Source organism: Trachemys scripta, chromosome 5 (genome assembly GCF_013100865.1).
Source record: "Trachemys scripta elegans isolate TJP31775 chromosome 5, CAS_Tse_1.0, whole genome shotgun sequence".
In the NCBI taxonomy this organism is placed as follows: Eukaryota; Metazoa; Chordata; order Testudines; family Emydidae; genus Trachemys; species Trachemys scripta.
This window is the reverse complement of record NC_048302.1, coordinates 8,434,828-8,461,098: the sequence shown is the minus strand read 5'-3', so window position 1 is coordinate 8,461,098 and position 26,271 is coordinate 8,434,828. Positions and strand designations below refer to the sequence as shown.

The following is a 26,271-nucleotide window of genomic DNA, read 5'->3' as shown; positions in this document are numbered from 1 at the left end:
CTGTTTGTAAGACAGAATCTCAAGGAGATTTGAAGTTCACAGCTCGGTTATGTCAATGTGTCCTTCTAGCGGCTGACGGAACATCATAAAGAATGTTTTGTTCTAGTTTCTATTGTGGGTGCAGGGAGTAGGCAGCTCTGGGAGAGGAATGTGAGCATGTGGTTGAGAGAGCCATGCAGTACACTGTTGTTATTGTTGGTGCTATTATCATTGTTTATATCTGATATTTTCCTCCCCTTTCAACTTCTAGGTTCTGCTGTTTGGCAGCTGATTGCCTCTTTCTTGAAACTCCCCGTATCTGGGACCCACTGCATAGTGGGTGCTACCATTGGATTCTCACTTGTTGCGATCGGTACGCAGGGGGTTCAGTGGATGCAGCTTGTCAAGATTGGTAATTGACATTTCCTTTTATGCGTGAGGGTATGTGGAAAATCATGTACTGCCTGCAAACGTTTTGACAGAAATACTCTCTCATGATTTTAATGTGCTGCATTTAACTTCCATCCCCCTCAAATCCTGTTGTTCAGAAGGCATGTGTGTGTCGTGTTCACTAAGGGCTAGATGGTGGCTTGAGGCACCGCCCTGAGCAAGGGGTGGTGTGCAAACTGCATCACCCCAGGAGTAGCTCTGGAAGACTTTGTTCCTCAGGGGCACTCCCTGGGCTGACAGATCCTCCCCTGCTCACTCCCAAGGGGTAGTACTTTTGGTGGTGGCTGATACCAGCAGCAAATTATGACTTCTCTTCTCTTCTCTTCTCTTCTCTTCTCTTCTCTTCTCTTCTCTTCTCTTCTCTTCTCTTCTCTCACACACACAGGCTCAGCTGTGCTGGTCAGCTAATGAGGGGTGGAGCCAAGGTGCCCCTCATCCTCCATCCCACACACACACCCCTGCTCCGAGGAGGGAATAAGCATTCACACAGCACCCACCTACGCTTGAGCACCTGGTCCCAAGATCTAGGGTAGCCCCTGTAGGAGTTTAAGGGGGTTCTTCCCACTCTGCATGGGCACGTAGTCCAAGGCAGACTCTAGCCCTATGTTTGTTTTTATGGAGAAGGTACTAGCGTACCGCAGGGGCATTTGAAACTACAATTTTTTAAAAATTCTGTTCTTATATTTTTGTTGAAGGTAAAATAGCCAGGTAAAATAGCCGAAAGGCAAGCGTAAAATATCAGTGTGTGCAAAACTTTTAAACTGATCCGTCTGTTCTTAAAACCACGCGTCCCAAACCATCAGCACTCTTGGGTGGGATTTTCAGAAGTGTTCAGTGCTGGCTTAACTCTGCTTCCAGGGAAAGCAGTGTGAGTTTTATCCCTGACTGCGGGGGGAGAAGAGCGAGGTCAGCTCTGAGCACTTCTGTCAATTGTAAAAAGTTATTTGCCTTGTCAAAACTCAGATCACAATAGTATATTCTGTAACTTGTTGCTATAAATCTTGGCCCTGATCCTGTGAGTTGCCCCTAACAGGCAGATCCCTGTGCCTGCACTGAGTCCCACTGAATTCAGTAGGGCTCTAAACGGGAACGGGTCTGCTCACCCAGAGCAGCTTTCAGGATTCAGGTCCATAAAGATTAACCAAAGATCAGAATTCTTATTCCGATAGCATTCAGCCATGGGAAAATTCTTGTGAGTGGTGCAGTTGCTGTAATTGCAATGTTATTCTGGAAGCCTCTTGCGTGAGATTTTCAAAAGTGCTCAGCATTAGTGGGAGTTGACATAAGCCAGTGCTGAATGCTTTTGGAAATCCTAGGAGAGCACCCAAGCTATATAATCGCAATGCCAGCTGTGCGAGAAGAATCAACATAAACATTGTCCATTGGTTATTTTCCTATTTGATAAATACAGGAACTTCCTCAATTACATGGGATGTTACCACTTATTGTTTGTTATATCTTTTTTTCCTCAGTTGCCTCTTGGTTTATTTCCCCACTGTTATCTGGTCTGATGTCTGGATTGCTGTTTCTGCTGATTAGATTCTTAATTTTAAAGAAGGTAAGGGGCTAGCAACTCTCCACTCCAGTGCATGGAGGTCATGACGGCTGTGCACCATTTGGTTGTTGACATTTCCAAGGAGTTAAAAGGGTGCTATGTAAATCTAAAGCATTTATTTTAATATACACTACTTCACTGGGACATGACATATTGGGATGGCTGCTTTATCAGCATATCTCCTTGAAAATGGCTTTGCACAATGATGATAAATGATAATTAATGCTGCTTAACCAGGACAGTGCTAGCGTAACCTTTATTTAATAGGAGTGAATTAGCTAGTGCCAAGTAACAAAACAGAGTTTAACAGGTGTGAAATTCTAAGCTCTGGTTTTCTGGTACACCAGAAGTCAAAAAAAGATTGAGGTGTACGTTATCCTGCGTGCTCAGGAAGCCACAATCGGTGGCGGCTGGGTTTCAGTGGCTTCAGTTGAGGGGAGGGCAGCAGCATCCAGGAAGCAATAAACCAAATAGTTCCACATTGTGGAATTTACAAGCTCTGTCTGCATTTGTTTGCAAACCAGCAGTGCTTGAAGTCAGATGCTCCTTTATTATCATTTTTTGCCTCCCTCAGACCTCCCAATCTGCTGTGGCCCAAATGTGGGATGCAGTGTCACGGAGACCCAAAACAAGGAGAACAAAAAAAGCCATACAGGAAATTTAAATAGATGCAGTATTAATTCCTTTGGCATAAGTAACTCTTCAGTAACCTCAGCTTCATTCTTTATTTCTAATATAAATAAATGTCAACAATAAAAGTGGAGGGATGCCACATTTGTGTGGGATATGAAGAACTTTGGGATTATAATGCATCATGTCCTACCTTTCATGTGGGACATTTCAGTGAGATGATCTCCCTCACCCCCTCTCTTTTTAAACCTGTGAAATGAAATGCAAAAAACATACATAGAACAACAATCAAGCCGTATATCTAAGCACTCAAAACTCAGGAAAAGTCACAGTTTAGGCTGAAAATGCAACTTAAAACTCAGCCCACTTGGGTGTATGTTTGATGGCATATTTCACAAAAAACATATACAATTTTTTGTACAATGTTAGATACACATGGGTAGCAACTTGTACAACTGTTTATGTAACACAGTAGTTCTTCGAATGTGTGTCAGTGTGGATCCCACTGTTCGGTGAGAGGTGCCTCGTGTGAGACCAGAGTGTTTTTGTATAGCGGTGTCTGTCCGGGCTGTGCATGCCTCCTCCTGCTCCCATATAAGGGGGGGTAAAAAGGATGGGATGGTCATGACCCTCCTCTCAGTTCCCTCGCATTTGGCAGTGAGATAGATCCTGATGAGTGTCCAACCCACTAATTCTAAGCTTTGGCTAAACCTTCTACAAACAGTCAGAACTCTTCTGATTCTTCTACATACAACCGCCATGATCTATATCAACTCATCTGGACTGAGTATTATTGGTTAGGCCCCCTCCTTCCTGCCCCCACATTACATTCCCGCCCTCTTCCATACAAGGTTACTTAGCATGGTGGACTCAAAACCTGCGGGCTTCAAACCCTGTCCATCCTGGAATGGTATAATTCCACAGAAAGATGTACATGGTAAGTGTTTCTTCTGCCTAGGAGAGTCACATACACTGAGCAGACGTTTGTGCCTATCCTTCAGTGGTCACCGCCATGGAAAGACCTTCCAGCTTCACCTACAAGGCTCAGCTGCCACCAGCCATGTCTGGGTACTGACCAGTCCAATGCCTGTCCTAAGAGCCAGCCGTATTCATGTGGTATGCTACCACTGCCCTGTTGGGGTTACTGGGGTCCACTATCCATGTATTGAGAAGGTCAATTGGTGACCAGAGTGGCCTTGCAAACAGTTATGGATGTCTTTGACACCATGGCCAGGTCTGTGACCGCTGTAGTAACAATGTGTGGAACACGGTGGCTCCAGGTACTGGGAATCCCCAGAGAAGTACAGGCCACGATCGAGGACTCGCAGAGCTGTTTAGCAAGCAGATAGTACTCTATGCTCATTAAGACTTGTGATGCTGCACGAGATGCCAGCAGACAAGAAGCTACATGCTTTGGATGTGTCCAGAATTTTGCTCTATTTTCTTAATAGGCCCAACCCTTTCTGACTGTCTCTCTCCTTGTTTGTGGCCAGTTCTGGCACGCATCAGAAGGCCAAGCCATCTAGTGATAGAGAACCTCCAAATGGATCACAATGTGTTTCCACCTTCTTTCAGATAGCTGGCGAGTCTCACCCTCTGAACATCAATGCATACTCCACCAGGGCACAGGCAGCCTCTTCCGCCTGCTACAGGAACATTCCAGTCTCTGAGATCTGCAAGGCTGTAGGCAAGCCACTGACTCCTTTTAAACATTATGCCTTTGACAGGACAGCCAGGTCAAGTGCCAAGCTCAGGAGAGCAGTACTGCTACCACTGTTTGACTGATACAGTTGAAACGCCTCACTCCTACCATCCAGAGTAGGTGCTGCTTGCCAGTCACTGTAGTGGGATCTACAATGACATGTACTCAAAGAAGAGAGAATGGTTACTTGGCCTAGAGTAACTGTGGATCTTTGAGATGTGGTCCGTGTGGAACCTGTGACTCATCCTCAGCTGCCAATGGAACCGTGAGGGAACAGAGAATCATAGAATATCAGGGTTGGAAGTTACCTCAGGAGGTCATCTAGTCCAAGCCCCTGCTCAAAGCAGGACCAACACCAACTAAATCATCCCAGCCAGGGCTTTGTCAAGCCGGGCCTTAAAAACCTCTAAGGATGGAGATTCCACCACCTCCCTAGGTAACCCATTCCAGTGCTTCACCACCCTCCTAGTGAAATAGTGTTTCCTAATATCCAACCAAGACCTCCCCCACTGTAACTTGAGACCATTTCTCCTTGTTCTGTCATCACTGAGAACAGCCTAGCTCCATCCTCTTTGAAACCCCCCTTCAGGTAGTTGAAGGCTGTTATCAAATCCCCTCTCATTCTTCTCTTCTGCGGACTAAACAAGCCCAGTTCCCTCAGCCTCTCCTCATAAGTAATGTGCCCCAGCCCTCTAATCATTTTCATTGCCCTCCGCTGGACACTCTCCAATTTGTCCACATCCTTTCTGTAGTGGGGGGCCCAAAACTGGACGCAGTACTCCAGTTGCGGCCTCACCAGTGCCGAATAGAGGGGAATAATCACTACCCTCGATCTGCTGGCAATGCTCCTACTAATGCAGCCCAATATGCCGTTAGCGTTCTTGGCAACAAGGGCACACTGCTGACTCAATCCAGCTTCTCATCCACTGTAATCCCTAGGTCCTTTTCTGTAGAACTGCTGCTTAGCCAGTCGGTCCCCAGCCTGTAGCAGTGCATGGGATTCTTCTGTCCTAAGTGCAGGACTCTGCCTTTGTCCTTGTTGAACCTCATCAGATTTCTTTTGGCCCAATCCTCCAAATTGTCTAGGTCACTCTGAACCCTATCCCAACTCTCCAGCATATCTACCACTCCTCCCAGTTTAGTGTCATCTGCGAACTTGCTGAGGGTGCAATCCACACCATCCTCCAGATCATTAATAATGTTGAACAAAACCAGCCCCAGGACGGACCCCTGGGGCACTCCGCTTGATACTGGCTGCCAACTAGACATCGAGTCGTTGATCACCACCCGTTGAGCCTGACAGTCTAGCCAGCTTTCTATCCACCTTATAGTCCATTCATCCAGCCCATACTTCTTGAACTTGCTCGAAAGAATACTGTGGGAGACCGTATCAGAAGCTTTGCTAAAGGGAGAGGGAGAGTCCTTGCTGACCTACCCGTAGTGCCCTGGCATGAGGAGGCATGGGGTACATGCACAGCCCCAACAGATCCTGCTATTCAAAAAAACTCAGGTCTTGTGCACATGAGGTAGATGCAAAACTACAGTGAGACCCCCATGACTACAACATCTTAAAGACCTGTAACTATTGAGTAATAGCAGTTCTTTACACTTAACAGCCTTACTTGTGAGGCACAAAAGGATTTATGTGAATTTCCACTGTTACACTCATCTGCTACATTTATACATGTGACTGTCAATATGCTACACCGCTTTAATACAATTACCTATTTAGCACATGCAGAAACCTTTGTCAGCAGATGGAAACATTCAGTTTTTTAAACAGAGGGTAGAAATAGGTTTTTAGAAATCACTGACTAGGTCACTGCAGTAATACCAGTAATACCTAGAGCCCTAGCAAGATCAGGGCCCCATGGAACTGGGTTCTGTACAAACACACAGTGAGATTGTCCTTGCCCCAAAGAGCTTAAAGTCTAAATAGACAAGACAGATAAAGGGTGGGTGGGTAAATAGAGACACAGAGAGATAAAGTGACCTGCCCAAGGCCATTCAACAGGTAAGTTGCAGAGCCAGGGACAGAACCTACATCTCCTGACTGGAGTGCAGCGCCCCATCCACAAGACAGTGCTGCCGCCCATATTTTTAAATTACTCGCCATTGAACTGCTATGCTGACCTTCTTCCCCAAGCTGCTATCCTATTTGTGACTGGAGGCACCATTGCTATGAAAGTAGGTTTTATGAATATTACAAACCCAAATCATTTCCTCACCATCTACCCAGGGTAACTGGGTTGGAGAGTAGGGAACACAGTGGTTGGAAGTAGTGGGGGAAAGCCAAAAAATCCACCCACCTAATGGTGGGGGATGGGTGATTTTTTTTTTTTCTCAACCTTTGCTAGTCCTGGTTCTTGTGTACACAACAAACCCATGTGACTTTTCCTCTTTTCTCATTATTATGCAGGAAGACCCTGTACCCAATGGTCTTCGTGCACTTCCAGCGTTCTATGCTGCTACAGTAGCCATTAATGTGTTTTCCGTCATGTACGCAGGGGCACCAGGTGAGTGCAAACTCTTGCATGTGAAGTCCAGAAGGAAAGCTGTGTTCTGCCACGCATTAGTATTAATTCATTTTGTATTTGCTAACAGGTCCTGATGTGCACCGTTGAATAATAATAAAAACTTAATGCATGTTAAATTCTTATGTTAACAAATAATACAGGCAAAGGATTAGTAGATCTCGCTCCATTAGTCTCCCAGAACCTTAATGGTTGTCTTGATTTTTTTTAAATACAAATGTATGACAATCTGAAGATCAAGCAGTCTGTTCAGTGGAGGGTTTGATCTTTTTACTCTTAGCTCCATTGCTGCCCTCTTCTCTGTCACTCATGGCTTCCTAGGAGGCGCAGGACCAGCCCACTTGGATTCTTTCGGGATGTTTTGCCATAGAGGACATAGTGCTGTAGTCCCTCTAGTGCTGCTTGGGTGTTGTGAGAGTGGTCAAGCTTTTTAAAACTGCAGTTAGCAGCCCAGATCCTCAGTGGGTGTAAATTGGCATACCCAATTGAGCTACACTGTTGAGGGCCTGGCCCAGTGTATCTAAATTCATTTCCTTTGTTTTCCCCTCATTACAAGAAACTGTCCATAGCCAGTGTAGCATTAAGGCAACGCCTCTGAGGTGATGTGTGTATTACGGAGACACTACTAGCAGCGCTACGTGTCCGTAGCTGTGCTGGCATAAGCCGGAAGTGTAGAGGCAGCTTACTCCGACAGAAGGAGTTTTTCCGTTAGTGCAGGAACAGCACCTCCCTGAACGATGGTAGCTACATATGATGGAAGCGTTCGTCCCTCGACATAGCTGCATCTCCATAGGGGGTTAGAGCAGCGTAGTCAGAGGTGTGGTTTTTCACAGCCCTGACCAACGTAGCAATGTTGACTGACTTTTAAGTGTAGACCAAGCCTCATATAGTCCCTGGAAGGGACTGGGGATTCTGAGGGGGATGTTGATGGATAGTACTGTAACTATTCCCTTCTCTTAATTGGATTGGTGCACACGCTGTTTAAGGGTAACCAGAAATGTTCCTTTCTAGTTCTGTTCACAGCGTGTTAGCCAGGCATTCTGCAGTGGCTTAATAAATAACATAAACAAAAGAGTAATTTTAACATCCTTCCTTTCTCATCACACTTTCTGAAATATATAAATGAAGAGAGAAGTCTGTTTTAGACACAGCAAAATAAGTGGTCAGACTCTGAGGCCCCTGTTCTGTAAGCTCTTACACAGGTGCTTAAGTTAAGCATGTGAGTATTCCCATGGTTTTCAAGATAAACACAAAGGTAAGTGTTTGCAAAATCAAGGCCCAAGTTCTTTCTTCCTTGAGGGCCTGATCCTGCAACTCCTAAATACATAATCAAATTGAACTTGCACAAGGCGCTCTATTGACTTCAGTGAGACTACTATGTGAGTACGAGTTATTCACATGATTGAGGATTGCAGGATCGAGACACGGTGAGCAAGGCACTCAGATGGCCTATTAAGCAGATGTTGAGGTGAGCATCAGGGTTTACTGTCCAAAGCAAAGGTTTACCGTAGTGGACAATATGTCTTGATGTATGCTAAAATACTGATGTTCGCACTCATTATGGGACTGGTCCAGCAGCAGTGATGTTGATTGGAATTTTGCACTGACTTCTATGGGAGCAGGAGCAGGGCTTATGTGCATTGTTGCAGAAATCCTGAGGACCAAGTCTTCAAATCTGTGCATGCCATTTTAGCACTTCAAATATCCCATTGTGCAACCACATGAGTCAGGGTTACCTATGGATGTGTGTGTGTGGGAATCTGAGCATCCCTCTCACATGAGTTACCAGTAGGCTGTAAACTGAGGACATTTTGCATGCAGTGCAGATGAGCTGATGATGTCACTTCCTTTGCTGACCATAACAAAAAGCTCCTGTTTTCTAGTGGACAATCCCCAGAGGGGGAGACAACACCCATTTTGCCAATGTTACCTTAACATGAACTTTCTTCTGCATCTCAGGGTATATTCATGCCTAAATAGTGCACAAGAAAATACTCGTGAAAGTATGGCCCCAAATCTCTAAGTGTTGCGGCTGACAGCAGCTGAGAATCTGTAACACTCAAGCCTATATTTTAAGAGGCTTTTCTTTATTCTTTTAGTCAGTGTAAATAAAGGAGTTGTGCTGAATATTCTCAAGTGAAATTCCTCTTCCAATGCATTTGCTTTCAGTATAGTTTGTAAATCCATTTCAAACGTTAACTTTCTAACCATACATAGTTCATTCTTGACCTCAGTGTATGGCATTTGCCAAATAAGTGAAATTTCATTTTTGCCATAATTGAAGTCTTAATCGGTCAAACTGACCCTTTTCAAAAGCTTTATCCCTTCCCTGGTACAGGCTTGCTGCATCAAAACAGAACTCCAGCCCTGCTGAAAGAGCTTATTAGCTACCAAGATGTGGGGTTCAGTTTTGTTACGGGTGCAGCAGAAGTAGGCAGTGTGTTATCTTTAGTCCTGAAGTTGTAATATTTTAAGGAACTGACATTTTTGCACATTAACCTTTAACTTTCTTCTTCTTTTCTCTTCACAGTGCTAGGACTGGTACTTCCTATATGGATAATAGTCCTAACATCATTTGGTATAGCTATAGTATTTGCTGTTCTAGTGTGGATTTTTGTGTGTCCATGGATGAAGAGAAAAATAGCAAGTAAGTATTTAGTAGACAAAATGCTAGTGGTTTAAAATCCCTTGTGAACTTGAATATATTTATTTTAGGTTTTAAAATATAGGTGTTAAAGGAAAGAAAAAGGACTTGCATAATGACTGTATTTAAACCATTTCTTTTATTTTACTGTAAAGTTAAACTAATCAAGGCTTTTTGTTTTACAATAGGTTTTTAACTTAAAACAAAACTACCTTGCGATGACCGCTGAACAGGGTTGCAGAGTTTAAAAAAATAGAAAGTTTCAGATTGCATTAGTAAATTGGAGGACTTCAATAACATCACCTAGTGAACATGTAGATAGGCACAAGGCATTTTCATGGCTCTCAGAGAGGCTAATGAAGATAAATATGCTAGTAATAAATTCCCATGAAAGAATGTATGTCTAGATTAATTAACAAAACAGAAACCAAACCACTCAAGTTGCTGTATTCAAGTTTATATTTTTAATGATACTGGCATTTTGTTAGGAATACCAGCAGTAGCATAGATAAGTTTGAATAACCGTAACCATCCTATAAAAGATTCGTTTAGAATTATAATCCTGGCATTTCTTTAGGCCGGTTAAAGAAAGAAGCCGCGTTGTCAAGGATATCGGATGAAAGTCTTGATAAAATTCAAGAGGAGGAGACACCTGTTTTTAAAGAGCTTCCTGGAGTCAAAGCAACTGATGAGAGCACAGTTCCCCTCACTGGCCCAATAACAGAAGCTGCCGGAGTGTCAGATAGCAGCATAGCAAATGGAAACCATCCCCGTGTGCCATATGGTAAGGAAACATGAACTGTCTTGTCTTTCCATTATGTTGATGGGGTATCTTTGTCGTGGGCACGTGTTACATCCATCTATATTAAGTATAACTTTCTTTGTAACTTAAAATTTCTTACAAACCCTTCCTCTCATTATGTATCCACTTGTGTGTTTTCCTACAGCAGTTCATGTTAGCTATTTTTTGGCTTGCTCACAACTTAGTGAAAATATTCTCTTTTTTTGAGGTAAGTTTTCCAAAGATGATTTAAAAAACAAACAGAGGAAATGTTGTTTGGCAGTATTTGAGTTTTATATACAGCTGAAAAAGGAAATTCTTCTATTCCTAATAATACTTATTTCCTATTCTTAAAACCACATTTTAGAAGGCAGAGAGAACGAAAGTTCAAATTTAGCATGGAAATTCAGAGTATGCTGTTCTAGCTAGTTTGGGAAAATGTTGGGCTTGAGTTTACAAATTTATGACCGTTTGGAGTATATCCACTAGAAGAATCACACTTACAGGTCCACACATACAGAAAGTATCTGTGCATGTAATAAAGCTCTCGTTTGAAGCCCTGATTCTGCAAGCTGGTTTGTGTAGCTGGATCCTTGTGCTCACACACAGCCACATTGATTTGGATGGGGCTCTACATGGATGCAAGGGTTTGTCCATGCAGTTGGCATGGTTATGGCCTAAGTGCATATAAGTAAATGCAGTTTTTCACAATTAAGAGGCACATTTGGCTGAGTGGTCCCTATTAGCTAGTCAGCTGGGAGTTTTTCTTTCTCATTGACACCGAAGCAGTGTCTATACTGACCTGTATAATTACTATTAATAGAGGACCATTTGATCTTGTGAGAACAAACTAATTGGATATAGACCTCTACCTCGATATAACGCTGTCCTCGGGAGCCAAAAATCTTACCGTGTTATAGGTGAAACCACGTTATATCGAACTTGCTTTGATCCACCAGAGTGTGCAGCCCCTCTTCCCCCCAACCCCCCCCCACCCCCCCCCCGGAGCACTGCTTTACCGACTTATATCCGAATTTGTGTTATATCGGGTCGTGTTATATCAGGGTAGAGATGTATTATCTCCATAAATGTATACTACCACTACAGACCTTTTTAAAATAAAACAGCAATATTTTAATGTTGAATAGTTAAAATCCTCAAAGTTCAGAAATGGACAAGTTAAGGTGTCTTCAGCAATGTTAACTTAGCCACTCTGTGAATCCTGTAATCCACATTTAATATAAACATGTGTAGACAAGCATACGATATAGATAAAAATAGCTATGTGTCACTATGTTTATTATGTTAATAGAAGTAAAAAATATTCAATATGTTTATTAAAATTCCTTTAGCAACTTTAACTTTTCCATTTCTAAATTTTAACTGAGCAACATTAACAACTTTATTTGTAATATTTGTAGAGTGCCCACAGTAATATGCTTTTATTCATAAGCTTTGGGGTTCAGTTTATGGAGTCTGTACAATCAGTGCTCCCAAAATCCGATGACTGACTACCAGTAAAGTCGCATGGCACTGTATTATTTATTTAGTGTAAAATTTTCAAACACACCTAAATCTCCATTTTCAAAAGTGACTTAGGCACTTTTAAAAATGGGAGTTAGGTTTCTAAATCACCTAGGCACTCTTGAAAATTTCCCCCTTACTCTGAAGAAACCCATAGTCAGAGGACTGTTCCTGTCCAGGAATGCTTACAATCTAAATAGACAAGCCAAACAAAGGCGAGTAGGAAAGAAGTATTTACTACCATTTTAGAAATGGGTAATTGAGATAGAGAGATTATGGGTCGAATTTTAAAAGTTGCCTTGTGTTATGCACCCAAATTCCAGTCTAAGGCACTTGCCCAAAGTCACACAGCAGATCTGTGGGAGATCTGGGACTTGAGCAAAGATGTACTGAGGCACAGATTAGTGCCTTAACCATAAAACCATCCATACTCCCAACTGTAGACATTCCCTTAAAAGTTAACCATGTTTGGTTTGAAATTGAACAATGCATTCATGTATCCGAGATGAACTTCTGTATCATAGCCTGCAGATGACTGTCCCTTCAGCCATTTACACATTGTTTTGGTGTCTTGCTAAGCATAGAACTTTCATATTTCATATGATAGAAATAAAATCTCACCGTCTGTCTTTACAGGAAGGGCTTTTTCTATGACACAAACCACCATGAAATCTCCTGTTTCCAATGGCACTTATAATGTTGATAGCAGCCATGTGAGGAGTGATGGCCAGGTGTATCACACTGTGCATAAAGACTCAGGATTGTACAAAGACTTGTTACACAAAATACATCTGGACAGGGCAAACAACGATAGGCCCTCACAAGAAAACAATTACAAGATACTGCGTCGCAACAACAGCTACACTTGTTACACAGCTGCCATCTGTGGAATGCCAGTACATGCATCCTTCAAGGCAGTTGATCCATCAACCCCAGAAGACAGTGAAAAGTTGGTGGGAGACACAGTGGCCTATTCTAAAAAGAGAGTTCGCTATGATAGCTACTCCAGCTACTGCAATGCTGTAGCTGAGGCAGAGATCGAGGCAGACGAAGGTGGTGTGGAAATGAAGTTGGCATCGGACCTAGCAGATCCTAACCAACTCCCAGAAGATTCTGTAGAAGAGGAAAAGGAGGAGAAGGACACATCTCAGGTCCACCTACTTTTTCACTTTCTCCAGATCCTAACGGCCTGCTTTGGATCTTTTGCCCATGGCGGTAACGATGTCAGGTAAGTGTGAGAACTCACAAGCGGAGTGCTTTTTAATTAAACTCAGTGCTTGGAGAATTATTTGGCACCCAGGAGGGTGTATGTAAGCACTGGGACATCATTGCTTTGCTATAGAATCTAACTACATGGAGATAGCCAGTGTTTCTAAAGACTTGGGCTGCTCAATTAATATTTTCTTTCCCTATAGCAGGAACCTCTTTTCTATTCTATGCTAAATAGTTCACGTTTTGGTGAACTGCAGCACATGGAGGCCCCTGTCAGGGCCCTGTTGTGTGGTAGACTCTGTATGAACAAGCAAAACAAAGACAGTCCCTGCCCTCGGGAGCTATTTTTAGTAAGAGATCAGAGCCCATCAGCAAATGAGAAGTTTAGACTATTTTTGTCAATGTACTTAGACTGAAGTTAATCTTTCATCATGGTGCCCAATCATTCAGTGTGTTCAAGTCATGTAGAATTTCTCTGTTCTCATTTTACTAACCAAAACAGCGTCACCAGCTCACTGTCTACTTCTTCCAAAGCTTTGGGGGGTGAGGGGAGACTTCCCAAGGTACAAATGGGGCCCACCAGGGAGTTGCTGCCTCTTGTGCCTTTGAAAATATCCCTCTTAGTAAGCAGGCTTAGTAATGCTGGTCCCAGTGCTAAACTGTGGGGCACCCTACTATTAACCTCTCTCCACTCTGAAAAGCAAACATTCTATTAGAAACTGGCTACAGTTTGTTTTGGGGGGTAAAGAGTTGACATGAAAACCAAACTTTGAGCCTGCTTCTGACACCTTTACTCATGGGGAATAGGATTTTACTCCCATTCATTTCAATGAGACCACTAGCATGATCTCCAAAGTCTGCACTTCTGTAGGAGAAAAGACATGGCTCAGACTCTCGACAGTCTGACTTGGTGCACTGGATAGTTTAATCCCTTCATATAATTTTTCATTTTGACTAGATTCATACTTTGTTCTGGGATCTACTTTATTGCCCCACTTTGCCCATTTCAGAATATTTTTGTAATGTGGTTATGGGAACTAAACAAACGTTTAGGTGGTTTTAACTGGCTGCATATACCATAGTACATTATTATTATGATTATTTTGAGTCCAAGCTTCCAGAAAGGCTGTTGTTAAGCCCCTCAGCCCTGCTTGCCAAGGTTAAAGCTGCTTCAGCCCCCTCAGTTCCCGTGGACAAAGTGGCCCTGTATCTTTGGTGAACTTTAGAAGGATGTGATTCAGATTCCCAGATAAGAGGCAGCCCCCTGAGTACTGAGCTGTGGAGCCACATCTCTTCAGGCTTGCGAGTTAGCCCCACAGAGGTCAGGAATTTCCACTCTAGCAAGGTAGTGGACACTCATTTTTCAAGTTGTCCTCTAAAGCAATCCAGAGATTTGGAGAAAATACATCATTTAAGAGACCGTAGTCCCTGTGTCATCTGATGCCTTTTCAAGGTTATAGCCTATACAACATTTCTAAAATCTGCCTATTCCTACCACCAAACCCTTGGGGCAGGCTCTCTCTCACATTCTGACTTCTGCAGCCTTTTTTCTTCTGTCTTCAGCTTCTCAACTTACCTGTTTTCAGTCCTTTACAAATGCTGCTGCAAAGCTTCTCTTTCACTCTCTCCCCTTGAATCCTGTCAGCTAACTTCCCTTTCCTTCTGTCGTAAGTTTATCTCTTAATCCACATCTTGAAGGCTCTGCACAGTTCATCTCCTCCTGCTCCCTTTCCAGGCTTCTCACTCCTGTCTTGTCCTCCTTCCCCAAGACTCCCCCTATATTGGAACACCCACCCCTCATTTGCCAAGTCTCTTCTGCCAGGCCCTTTACTATGGACCCCTGAAGTGTGGGAGAGGATAAAGAGAGAGAAGAGGGGGGAAGTTATAAATTATCAGCTGTATGAAGTTTGATGTTCGCCCTATTTTAGATTTTATTTAAGTGCATTATAGTGATGTACAGGCTGGTTGATAATTACATTTAGACTGAACAGCTGATGTCTAATGTGGATTGTGTTGTAAGCTTCCTGCAGGTCAGTGTTCTCCCATGCTTTGTACATTGTTGACTGGACTTTTGGTGCACAGTAAATAATAATATGGATACGTTCCATGTATTCCATCATACAGAAGAGACTAAGGGAAGACTTTTGATTCAGGCCTTGAAGAGGTTAAATTGGTTTATTGCCTCCCAAACCAAGTTAGCATGTACTCACTGACCAGGATAGCTGAGCCAGGAAATCTGGCCTTGACAGTCCTTCATGATGCATATTTCCACATGCTAATATCATACCAAACTGCAAATAGCTCCGATTTTTGCATCAGGATTCAGCATTTGCAGCACTCGGGGCTCCCCTTTGGGCTGACATCAACAGGGATGATAGCAATAGCGGCTGCCTGTTAAAAGAAGCAGAGAGCAATGATGATACCTTATTTGGCTGGTTGTTTGGTTCAGGCCACCTCCCTGCTGTAAGCTTAAACGTGCTGTGGCAACGACACTGGATCTGTTCCAGGCCCTGGGACTAACTGAGCCAATCCAGGAGCCATGTGACAACGTGGTGTGCATGTGCTGAACAAAAGCTAAAGAATTTTAAATCCCAGCTAAATGTGTTAGAACAGAAGCTCTGAAAAAATGTTGTTGTTAAACTTAATTGTGTGGCGTGTGCAGGTTTCACTGGCTCAGGACTCAGGCACACGGGGAGCACACGGGACCACTCAGAGGTCAACACAAGAATGAAAAGGGCAGTTCAGAAAAAAGATGTGGCCCAAGAGTGTGACTGCATGCAGAGTTGCCAGTGTTTGATACGGTTGTCTGGGGCTAATTCTCGGAACAAGTTGGAAGGGCTGGGGCCCTACTCGTCCCCACAGAGGGTTGTATGCGTCTTCCGGAGAACTATGGATTTTAATGATCAGGAGCGCAATACTGTTCCTCTTGCAGTGTTGTAAAAATACCTAACCGTCGCTGATGGGATCCAGCTAGGCATTCAGAAGTCTGAATTGATGGATGTCCCCAAGAAGCCTCTCAGTCCTGTCTCTCCACACAAAGGGGTTCCCCTGCCTGTAGCTGACTTCCGGAGGGGGACCCAGTGACCTAATAATCCACTGGCATGCTGGGCACCTTCCTAATCCTCCAACACCATCAGAGGCATGGCGCACTGCTCACCAAGGGCTTGGTCCAAAGCCCACTGAAGTTAATGGAAAGACCTCCTCCAAATTCAGTAGTCTTTGGATCAGGTCCCTAGGGATGTGATGGATTCTCCATCCCTTGGGGTCTCTAAAAGAGATGCTCTAGTTCCACCACAAATTTCTGGACTTGGTGCAGGAATTCCTGGATGAAATCTAGGGCCTGTGTTCTGCACAGAGTCAGATTACGGGATCACACCTGTGTGTGTGTTGGGAGTAGGGCGGGAGGAGACTCTCTCTTATTAGCTCATTTCCTCAGATTAGATTGGACGTTTTTCTAAAAGAGACATGCCCTGGTTCAAACAGGAATCCTATGGCCTGTGTGTTACACACGAGGGCAGACTAGGTGACCAGAATGGTCCCTTCAGGCTTATATTTATGAGATAGATTTTGTTTCTTCCCACCTCATCCACAAGAACTGGGAGTATTGGAGGGGACAGATTCCTTGCTTCACAATGGGTTTCCTGTGTCAGCTGTTGCATCTCAGTCTTCCTGTGCTTCAGTTCCCATCTGTCCAGTGGGGATAATAGTCTCCCCTATTCAGGACTCATTAGGAATCACCTCCTCTGTCTCTGCTGCTAATTTAATTTGGCCCTACAAACTGTGGGCACAGCAATGAAGTCTTGGTTTAAAAATTGTAAGTGATTCAATCAAGTGACTCTTCTTCCTTCCAGGCAGAATCGATTTTGCAATCCTACACTACAGGGCTTTCAATCATTTCCTTTGTGCTTCTGTTGACTTTATCATTCTTAGCTATATCTCAAGCATTCACAGTGACTCCTTCGAAGATCCTCCTTAGAAGATATGTCAGCATATGGGAATCTTAGAATATTTTTGCTAATTGAAATTACCTTATGTTTAGCTAAAATGGATTTAATCTGCAATGGATTTAATCAGTGCAGTGCTTCTAAAAATCAGATTTTTATCTCCATTTTTCAGAGTTTTTACTAATTTGAACCATTTATTGCTGCTAGGGCCTTTCTCCAAATCCCTAAGACTCTTTTGCCCAATTAAAAGTCAAACAATAAAACCACTTTTAAAATAATACAATTTACCATGCAATTGGAATGTCTCATTTTTTGGTCATGCATTCCTAACAGAAACTTCCTTTCTAATCACTGCTCCAGGCCAGTTCTTGGAGTCATTTGCTTGGGATGGAAGTATTCACACTGATCTGTAAGCAAAGTCCATTTATGGCAGTGTTTCTCACATCATTTTAGAGTTTGATTTCTCATGAAATAATGGAGTGAGAGTAAGGGCCTCATTTTAGATGGAAGAAAAGAAGATACAGGTGGTAGAAAATAATATAGTGAAGAGAATGGCAGGCAAGTGGAGGGTACGCAGTGTGTGCATGGAAGAAATTAGGGGAAAGATGGACTTGGGACTCTGAGTGATAGACTGGAGAGTGCACTGTTGAGGTGGGCTGGACACATGGTACGAATGGGAAAAGAAAGACCATCAAAGAGAGCAAGAGGACTGCCAGAAAGGATGTGAAAGCCCGAGGATACGATGGAAAGACTCTGTCAAAAGAAGTTTGAAGAGAAAAAGATGAACTCCAAGACCTATGAACCCATGCCAAGGACCAGATGGAGTGGCAAACAATCATGAGCACCTCTTTCTTCCCCCATGTAAATGGGAAAAGGAGTTGTGAAGTGAAGTGAAGTGTAAGAGTCGCATTTTACTTCAGTGCTTCCTAGGAGGTGCTGAGGACTCTCGACTCCCAGCGACTTGGGCAGGATCAGACACAAATACTTTATTCCAATGAAAGCTGAGACTCCAGTTTTGAAACGATATAAATGATTAATTCCTAGCCATGGTGACTTGCCTTGTACAGTATAAGACCTTAAAGCTGTCCCTTGCTCCAGCTGTGTGTGTTGGTACTGTGCCAGGAGTAAATATAGCCAGTCTGGGACCCAGGACAAGTGTAACTGTCAATCCCTGAATTCTGCGTTCTCAGAATCCCACTCGCTGTTATCGGTTTGTAAAGAGAGTAGCTGCCTATTAGATTTTAAATCTATTGAATTATGTTTGACTTTTTAAAATTATTTATCTTCCGTTTTGTAATCACGTAGATGTGATTAGAATCTGATAATTACAATGCAATCTTCCTTTTGTGCTTTCTTGGGTTGGGGTAAGGAAAGTACCAATTAACGAGTCATATTGCAACATACCATATCAAGGAAAGTCCTGTACAATCAGTAAAGTATATTTGCCTTGGGTAAGAGTTAGTATGCTTTCTTTGGTGATGTTAGCCTTGGCATTGTGACACAGCATTCATAGAACCTCACCTTAGCTGTACAACTGGGGCCAGATTTCCTAAAGCATTCCTTTTACCTTTAGGTACTTAAATGAAGCATGTGTCCTGATTTCTCAAAAATATTGAGTTTCCGCTTGACAATAACAGGAGCTTCTGCTAGATGCTGAGTTCTTTTGAAAATCTGCTGTAGTCTGCTAAAGTGGCTGCAGGTATCGATTAATCCATAGAATCATAGAAAAGTAGGGCTGGAAGGGACCTCAACAAGTCATCAAGTCAAGCCCCCTGTAATAAGGCAGGACCAGGTAAACCTTGACCATCCCTGACAACCTCTCCCAGCTTGATGTTATCTGCAGATTTTAAAGCATATTCTCCACTCCATTGTTTAAGTCATTTAATGAAAATATCAAATAGTACTGGACCCAGGACTGATCCCTGTGGAACTCTACTAGATACGCCCTCCCAGTTTGACAGCAAACCCTTGGTAACTACTCTTTCAGTATGGTCTTTCAACCTGTCGAATATGCAACTTAAAGTAATTTCATCTAGACCACATTTCCAAACACTAAAATCAGGGTGTATCATATCAACTGCTTCTCTCTTATTTACCAGGCCAGTAACTCTGTTAAAGAAGAAAATTAGGTTGGTTTGTTCTTGACAAATTCGTGCTGGCTATTCCTTATAATCCTGTTCTAATCTAGGTGTTTACAGTTTGATTGTTTACTAATTTATTCTAGTATCTTTCCAGGTATCGAAGTTAGGCTGCCTGGTCTATAATTCCCCAGGTCCTCCTTGTTCTCCTTTGAAAGTTAACTACTGAGTTTGCCGTTCTCCATGAGTTTTCGAAGATCATTGCTAACAGTTCTGAGATTGCTTCAGCTAGTTCCTTAAGGCCTGATTTGCACGGGGGATCAATCTAAGATATGCAACCTCAGCTACGAGAATAGCGTAGCTGAAGTCAACGTATCTTAGATTGAATTAAAATTACTTACTTTGCGTCCTCGCGGCGCTGGATCGACGACCGTGGCTTCCCTGTCGACTTTGCTTCCGCCTCTCGCACTGCTGGAGTTCAGCAGTCGACGGGAGAGCGATCGGGGATTGATTTATCGCATCTACACTATACACGATAAATCGATCCCCATAGATCAATCGCTACCCGCCAATCCGGCGGGTAGTGTAGACGTACCCTAAGACTAAGTACTTTAGGATGAATTTCATCAGGCCCTGCTGACTTGAGTACATCCAACTTATCTAAATACTCTTTAACCTGTTCTTTTCATATTTTGGCTTGTGTTTGTTTCCCCCTGGTTGTTAATGTTAGTTGTATGGAGTATCTGGTCACCATTTCACTTTTTAGGGAAGACTGAAGCAAAATATGCATTAAACACCCCAGGCTTCTTGATGTCATCAGTGATTGACTTTCCTTTCCCGCTGAGTAGAGAACCTCATGTCCCTTTGTCTTTTTCTTTCTCCTAATGTATTCATCGAACCTCTTCTTATCACCTTTTATGTAACTCATTCTGTGCCTTAGCCCTTTTGATTTTCTTCCTACATGCTTGTGCTGTTCTTTGATACTCCTCCTTAGCAATTTGTCCTTGTTTCCACTTTCGGAAGAATTCCTTTGTGATTTTCTGGTCACTAAAGAGCTCCCGATGGCGCCATATTGGCCTTTTCCTATTCTTCGGATCTTTCCTTCACATTGGGATAATTTGCTGTTGTGCCTTGAGAAACTGCCATTCTCCTGAATTCCTTTTTCCCTTAGATTTTCTTCCCATTGGCTCTTACCTACCACTTCCCTGTTTAAGTCTGCTCTTTTGAAGTCCATTGTCCTTATTCTGCTGCTCTCAGTCTTTCCTTTCCTCAGAATTATGATAGTCACTCTGATCAGCTTAAGCCATAAAAATGTTAAATATGTTCCCTCTACGTGTATTTGGTAAAGAAATATTTCAAAGTATTTAATGTCAGTTCCTTTAGGCCTGCTTCACACATTCCTACATTTATTTTTTTCCTAATGCGAAAATCTGAAACATCAACAGAATAATGCAGATGTTAAATTTGATCCAGCCAACATAGCAGATGTAAACTCTTAACAAGAATCTCTGATGTGTTGCTAGAAACTGCAGATTTTCCCCTGAACGCTGTCACCATATTCTTCCATAATTCTGACTCTTAAGTCACTGAAAGGAATCCCTAAAGACCACAGAGTAACAGCATTGAATTGAGAGTTTAGATGCAGCATTTAATTTAGAGTTAGGTCTCTCCCTTTTTATGTCATTCTGACTTGATCAGCTGCAGGGCAAGACTTCTCATCAGCACTAAAGGCAGCATTAAGGTATAAGAACAGATGTTGCACATATCGGTGCTGCTGATATTTTCAGAGTGCAAGTCAGAGGTGTGTGCAAAGTTGGCTTACACGCTCTCTGTTGCCTTTCTCTGACCCTGGCACAACTTCTGTGCAGAGTTGGGTCCACGGTGTCATGTCAGAGCAGCCTGACAATTGCTTTATCTTGTAATAGCTGTAACTGGCCACAAAAGGTTGATATTGCAGCCAGAGTTTAACATGATGCAGAGACACACCAGCCATATCCCAGTATTGCCACTCCTGAGCATTCAAAAATGAGATTTAAAAAAATCCGTCACCTTCTTGTAACTGTATCAGAGGGGTAGCTGTGTTAGTCTGGATCTGTAAAAAAGCGACTAAGAGTCCGGTGGCACCTTATAGATTAATAGACGTATTGGAACATAAGCTTTCGTGGGTGAATACCCATTTCGTCAGACGCATGGCATTCTTGTAACAGTTCCTCTTCGAGTGCTTGTTCACGTCCATTCCAATCAGGTGTGTGCGTGCACACGGGCACGGTAGCCAGAAGATTTTTCCCACAGCAGCATCCATCAGGTCAGTACGGGTGCCCCCTGGAGTCGCGCCTTCATGGCGCCCAATATGGAGCCAAGACATCTGTAAGGTACCAATTTCTGGAAAATTATTTGCATAATAGAAACTTCTGTCAATTTCTGCCATAGTGATCAACAGTGAAATGTAGGCAACAAGGGGCTCCTGAATTTGGATCTGATCCCATTTGTCACACACTGCAGTCTTCCTTACAAATGACATTGTACAAAGTTTTAATCTATTTCATGGTGGGATTAGAATAATGCTACACCCAGTTTTGGAGAAAAATGAATACAACAAATGTGACTTGTTGAAAAGCACTTGCCTCTGTTTTTATAACCCCGATATATTTTATTTTCTCAGCAATGCAATTGGTCCTCTGGTAGCTCTGTGGCTTATATATGAACAAGGAGGTGTAATGCAAGAAGCTGCGACTCCTGTCTGGCTGCTGTTTTATGGAGGTGTTGGGATCTGTGTAGGTCTCTGGGTCTGGGGTAGAAGAGTTATCCAGACTATGGGTAAAGACCTCACTCCAATCACACCTTCGAGGTAGGTACAAGATGACTAATTTGATTGCCTGAATTTCTAATAGGATCTAGTTTGAGAAATTGCTGCTGTAGTTTTGCTTTTAATTGTGTGGACTGCTGGGTTTGCTTTTGATTTGATTCTAATGGTAACTTTTTTGACCCGCTACCTTGTTAAAATATCCCTGTAAATTAATGTGGTATGAGTCTGAATTGTAGAGGTCTAGTTGACCAATGTATTCTACTGCTGTCCTAATTAGCATGTGAAACCATGAAATTTGGAAATCACAAAATTAGCTTTCTCCATGTGCTTCATAACATTACAAATATGAATCTGACTCTTAGTTTTGCTTTAATGCATACTAGACCTCTGCTGCCACTAACCTAATGACTAATTAAGCATGGTTCACTGGACAGTAGAACAGTAAAACAGCCTGAAGCATTGAGCTGTGCAACCAGTTTAATGCAGATAACTAGTGTGTATTGTTTCCATTATTCAGTAGTCCATTGTTCTTCTAATGTAATTCTATGGCCAAATCAGTTGGAGATAAACAGTTGAAGAAGATACGGGTAAGACTTTGGCACACTGCATGGTGTCAGTCCAAACTGATACAAAGAGTGACTGTGAAGTGTTTTCTTATGCTTCCTGCAGTGGATTCACTATTGAGTTGGCTTCGGCGTTCACAGTTGTGGTAGCTTCCAATGTTGGACTTCCTGTCAGTACTACACACTGCAAGGTATGCTTTTGCCATGTGACTGCAGTCATGGCAGTCTGGACTGTACATCTTTAAGTTTGCTGCTCAGGTCTCTGTACAATGGCATGATTCAATGCAAGAAAAAGCTGAAATAGTTCTCGTCTGCAAGGCAAAATCCAATTGATGTTGAGGCATGGCCCAGTTCTGGTCTTTCAAAAACAAACAAACGAACAAAGAGATTTACATCAATGTAGAACTGGAAATGTTCACTGTAAAAAATACATTTTTGATTTTCAGATTGAAAATCAATTGTAACTGGGGCATAGGAGCATACAGGGTTTGAACTCGATAGGCTCTGCCCAGAGTAACCCTTCCCAAATATGGCATCTACAGCTCTAAAGAGAGAATGATCACAAGCAAAATTAAACAGTTCCACAGTATGTTGGGAGTAGAAGCAGATGATTTGCTTTTCTTTGATTATGCCATTTGAACCTAGATCTGTAGCATTCCTCAGTGTTCAGAGGCTGAGACACCTTCCATCGTTCATACTTCACTGTCTTGATAAGTGCATGGCATGGGATTTCCTTCATGTAACTCTTATACTACAACATTTCCATCTATCTTTTTTTTATTTCTTCACAGTGGATTTTGCATTGAAGTAATGTGTGCGCTAACGGTACTTGTTGCCTCAAATGTGGGTATTCCAATAAGCTCCACTCATTGCAAGGTATTGGAGTTTGCAGTGATAATCTCAATCTGTAACAGTCAAATTCTGAGAAATGCTGATCGTTGCAGTTTGCCTTCATTATGTTTTGCGCCAAATAGATTTTGATGACCACAAACAAACAAACAAAATTACATTCAAAAGAACTACACAGATGCAAAGTTAAGACTGAGCATTTGCACAAAAGGGTGGAAAGTTTAAGGTTCTTACCATAATGTTAATTTGGCCAGTGTGAATCTGACTAGTGTAGTTTACTGTTCACAATGTTATTGTAGACTTAGGTGGTCACGTTAACAGATGTTTAGCGGTCTTATGTTGAGCATCCTCAATAAAGCATGGTGCACATGCAACATGTAGTGTTCACACAATTAACTTAAATTGCTAACTATGGCTAGTAGAAATGCAACATTCCTATGCCGTGAGAAGCTCTGAAATGTAAAAGGAAAAAATCTTTATTTTTGCAACAGCCAGAGCCCTGTCCCTGTGGAGAGATCCAGGACGGCACAGAGTCCCTGTGGCTTTAGTCACTAACCCCAAAACGTTCGGTATCTTTTGGCTGTTGCAAGGTATAATGTTTGTGAGCCAAGCAGGGTCCATCCACAAGGAGCCAGTTGTAGCAACAGAGCCTGGAACTTTCGGTTTTGGCCATTGGTTCACATGCCAGAAAGTTACTCTGGAACGAGGCTTTTAGTAGAGTTAGCCTGTATTTATTCTAATCCATGAAGCCTACGATTTAACACACAGGGGCTTCTGAATAGCTTGTACTGCACGTGACAGGCAGATTTGATTAGCTTGTCTGTGCACTGAAATAACAATGGAAAATGGATGTTATAAATATCCTCTCTACAGAAATGTGTATTTTAGCAGGCACCACTGTTGAATGCAGAACTACTTGTTCTATACATCTGTCGTTAAACAGAGCATATGAAGGCAAACTGCATTGGTTTGAAACCAATCTGAAGGTAGCTGTCATCGAATATCTACAAATCATTTTTGTTTTTCTCTTTTGAAGTTTTAACTGCTTTCCTAATCTTTAATTCATCAAAATCATTATTAATAAACTAAACTTTCATAGTGTTTAGAGCTGGATTTACCAATGCCGTCATTGCTGATATCTTTTTAAATTCCAAGAAAAACCAAAAATTACATCTTGCTTACACACTAAACCAGACTGAAATTTGATACAGTAACCTTGCACAATAGATGGGAAATACAAGCTGATACAAAAATTGTGTGAAATGTATAATATACGTAGGACTTCTGGTTGTCTGTTTTTGATATCGGGGTGTATTATCAGTTAAAACTTACAAACAAAACACCTGTTTTTTATCCAGTAAACACCAGACATGTTTACTTGTATCTAAGGGCTTGTTTACATAGAGCAGTAATGCATACTGTGGTGGTGTGATTTCTAAAGTGCACTAATATGTTGCACATTAATTGGTCCATGCAGGCCCTGCTGGTGCGCACTAAAGGTTCACTAGAGTGCTTTAACATAGTGCTGTTTGAGAGAGTTCTACATTAAAGTGTACTAGGGAACATTACAAATATTACTCATTACAATATTTACAAAGAGAGCCTTGAAAGACCCTGATTTTTGGACACAGAAGTGTAGGACTGGAAGGGACTTCAATAGATCAATTAGTCCAGTCCTGTGCACTCCAGACAGGAATAAGTAATAACTAGACCTTTCCTGGCAGATGTTTGTCTAACCTGTTCTTAAAAACCTCCAATCATGGAGATTCCACAACCTCCCTAGGCAATTTATTCCAGTGCTTAACCATTCTGACAGGAAGTTTTTCCTAATGTCCAACCTAAACCTCCCTTGCTGCAATTTAAGCCCATTGCTTCTTGTCCTGTCCTCACAGGTTAAGGAGAACAATTTTTCTCCCTCTTCCTTGTAACAACCTTTTATGTATTTAAGTGTCATCATGTCCCCTCTCAGTCTTCTCTTCTCAATACTAAACAAACCCAATTTTTTCAATCTTCCCTCATAGGTCATGTTTTCTAGACCTTTAAATCATTTTTGTTGCTCTTCTCTGGACTTTCTCCAGTTTGTCCACATCTTTCCTGAAATGTGGATGCCCAGACTGGACACAATACTCCAGCTGAGGACGTATCAGCGCGGAGTAGAGCAGAAGAATTACTTCTGGTGTCTTGCTTACAACACTGCTGCTAATACATCCCAGAATGACGTTCGCTTTTTTTGCAACAGTGATATATTCTTGACTCATATTTAGCTTGTGGTCCACTATAACCCACAAATCTCTTTCTGCAGTACTCCTTCCTAGACAGTCATTTCCCATTTTGTATGGGTGCCATTGATTGTTCCTACCTAAGTGGAATACTTTACATTTGTCCTTATTGAATGTCATCCTATTAACTTCAGACAATTTCTCCAGTTTGTCCAGATCATTTTGAATTTTAATGCTATCCTTCAAAACTCTTTGCTATCCCCTCCCAACTTGGTATCGTCCGCAAACTTTATAAATATACTCGCTATACCATTATCTACATCATTTATAAAGATATTGAACAGAACCAGAGCCAGGACTGATCCCTGTAGGACCCCATTCAGTATGCCCTTCCAGCTTGACAATGAATCACTGATAACTACTCCCTGGAAATGGATTCCCAAGCAGTTATGCAGCCACCTTATAGTATTCCATCTAGATTGTATTTCCCTAGTTTGTTTCTGAGACAGTCATGAGAGACAATATCAAAAGCCTAACTAAAGTCAAGATATACACACATCTGCCACTTCCCCCCTATCCACAAGGCTTGTTACCCTGTCAAAGAAAGCAATTAGGTTGGTTTGACATGATTTGTTCTCGACAAATCCATGCTGACTTACTTATCACCTTGTTACTTTTTAGGGGTTTGCAAATTGATGTGCGTGGTTATTTGTGTCATTATATTTCTGAGTACTGAAGTTAACCTGGGGGATTATACACCAGTCATTTTATCCTTATTCCCCTTCTTATAGATGGGCATTA

General features: G+C 42.2%; 1 protein-coding gene across 6 annotated transcripts in view; it reads left to right on the top strand.

Moving 5' to 3' along the window:
• The window catches only part of SLC20A2 (solute carrier family 20 member 2), a 65,485-nt gene that overhangs the window by 32,858 nt on the left and 6,356 nt on the right, over window positions 1-26,271 (top strand). For 4 of the 6 annotated variants that reach the window (XM_034770840.1, XM_034770842.1, XM_034770839.1 and 1 more), the window contains exons 3-10: window positions 251-391; window positions 1,902-1,987; window positions 6,736-6,832; window positions 9,381-9,497; window positions 10,072-10,278; window positions 12,436-13,027; window positions 21,696-21,881; window positions 22,509-22,593. In XM_034770840.1, the coding sequence (XP_034626731.1) occupies window positions 251-391; window positions 1,902-1,987; window positions 6,736-6,832; window positions 9,381-9,497; window positions 10,072-10,278; window positions 12,436-13,027; window positions 21,696-21,881; window positions 22,509-22,593 (1,511 nt within the window). Of the gene's footprint in view, window positions 1-250; window positions 392-1,901; window positions 1,988-6,735; window positions 6,833-9,380; window positions 9,498-10,071; window positions 10,279-12,435; window positions 13,028-21,695; window positions 21,882-22,508; window positions 22,594-23,193; window positions 23,279-26,271 lie in introns of all 6 variants that reach the window. The other 2 variants (XM_034770843.1, XM_034770844.1) reach the window with 2 other exon arrangements.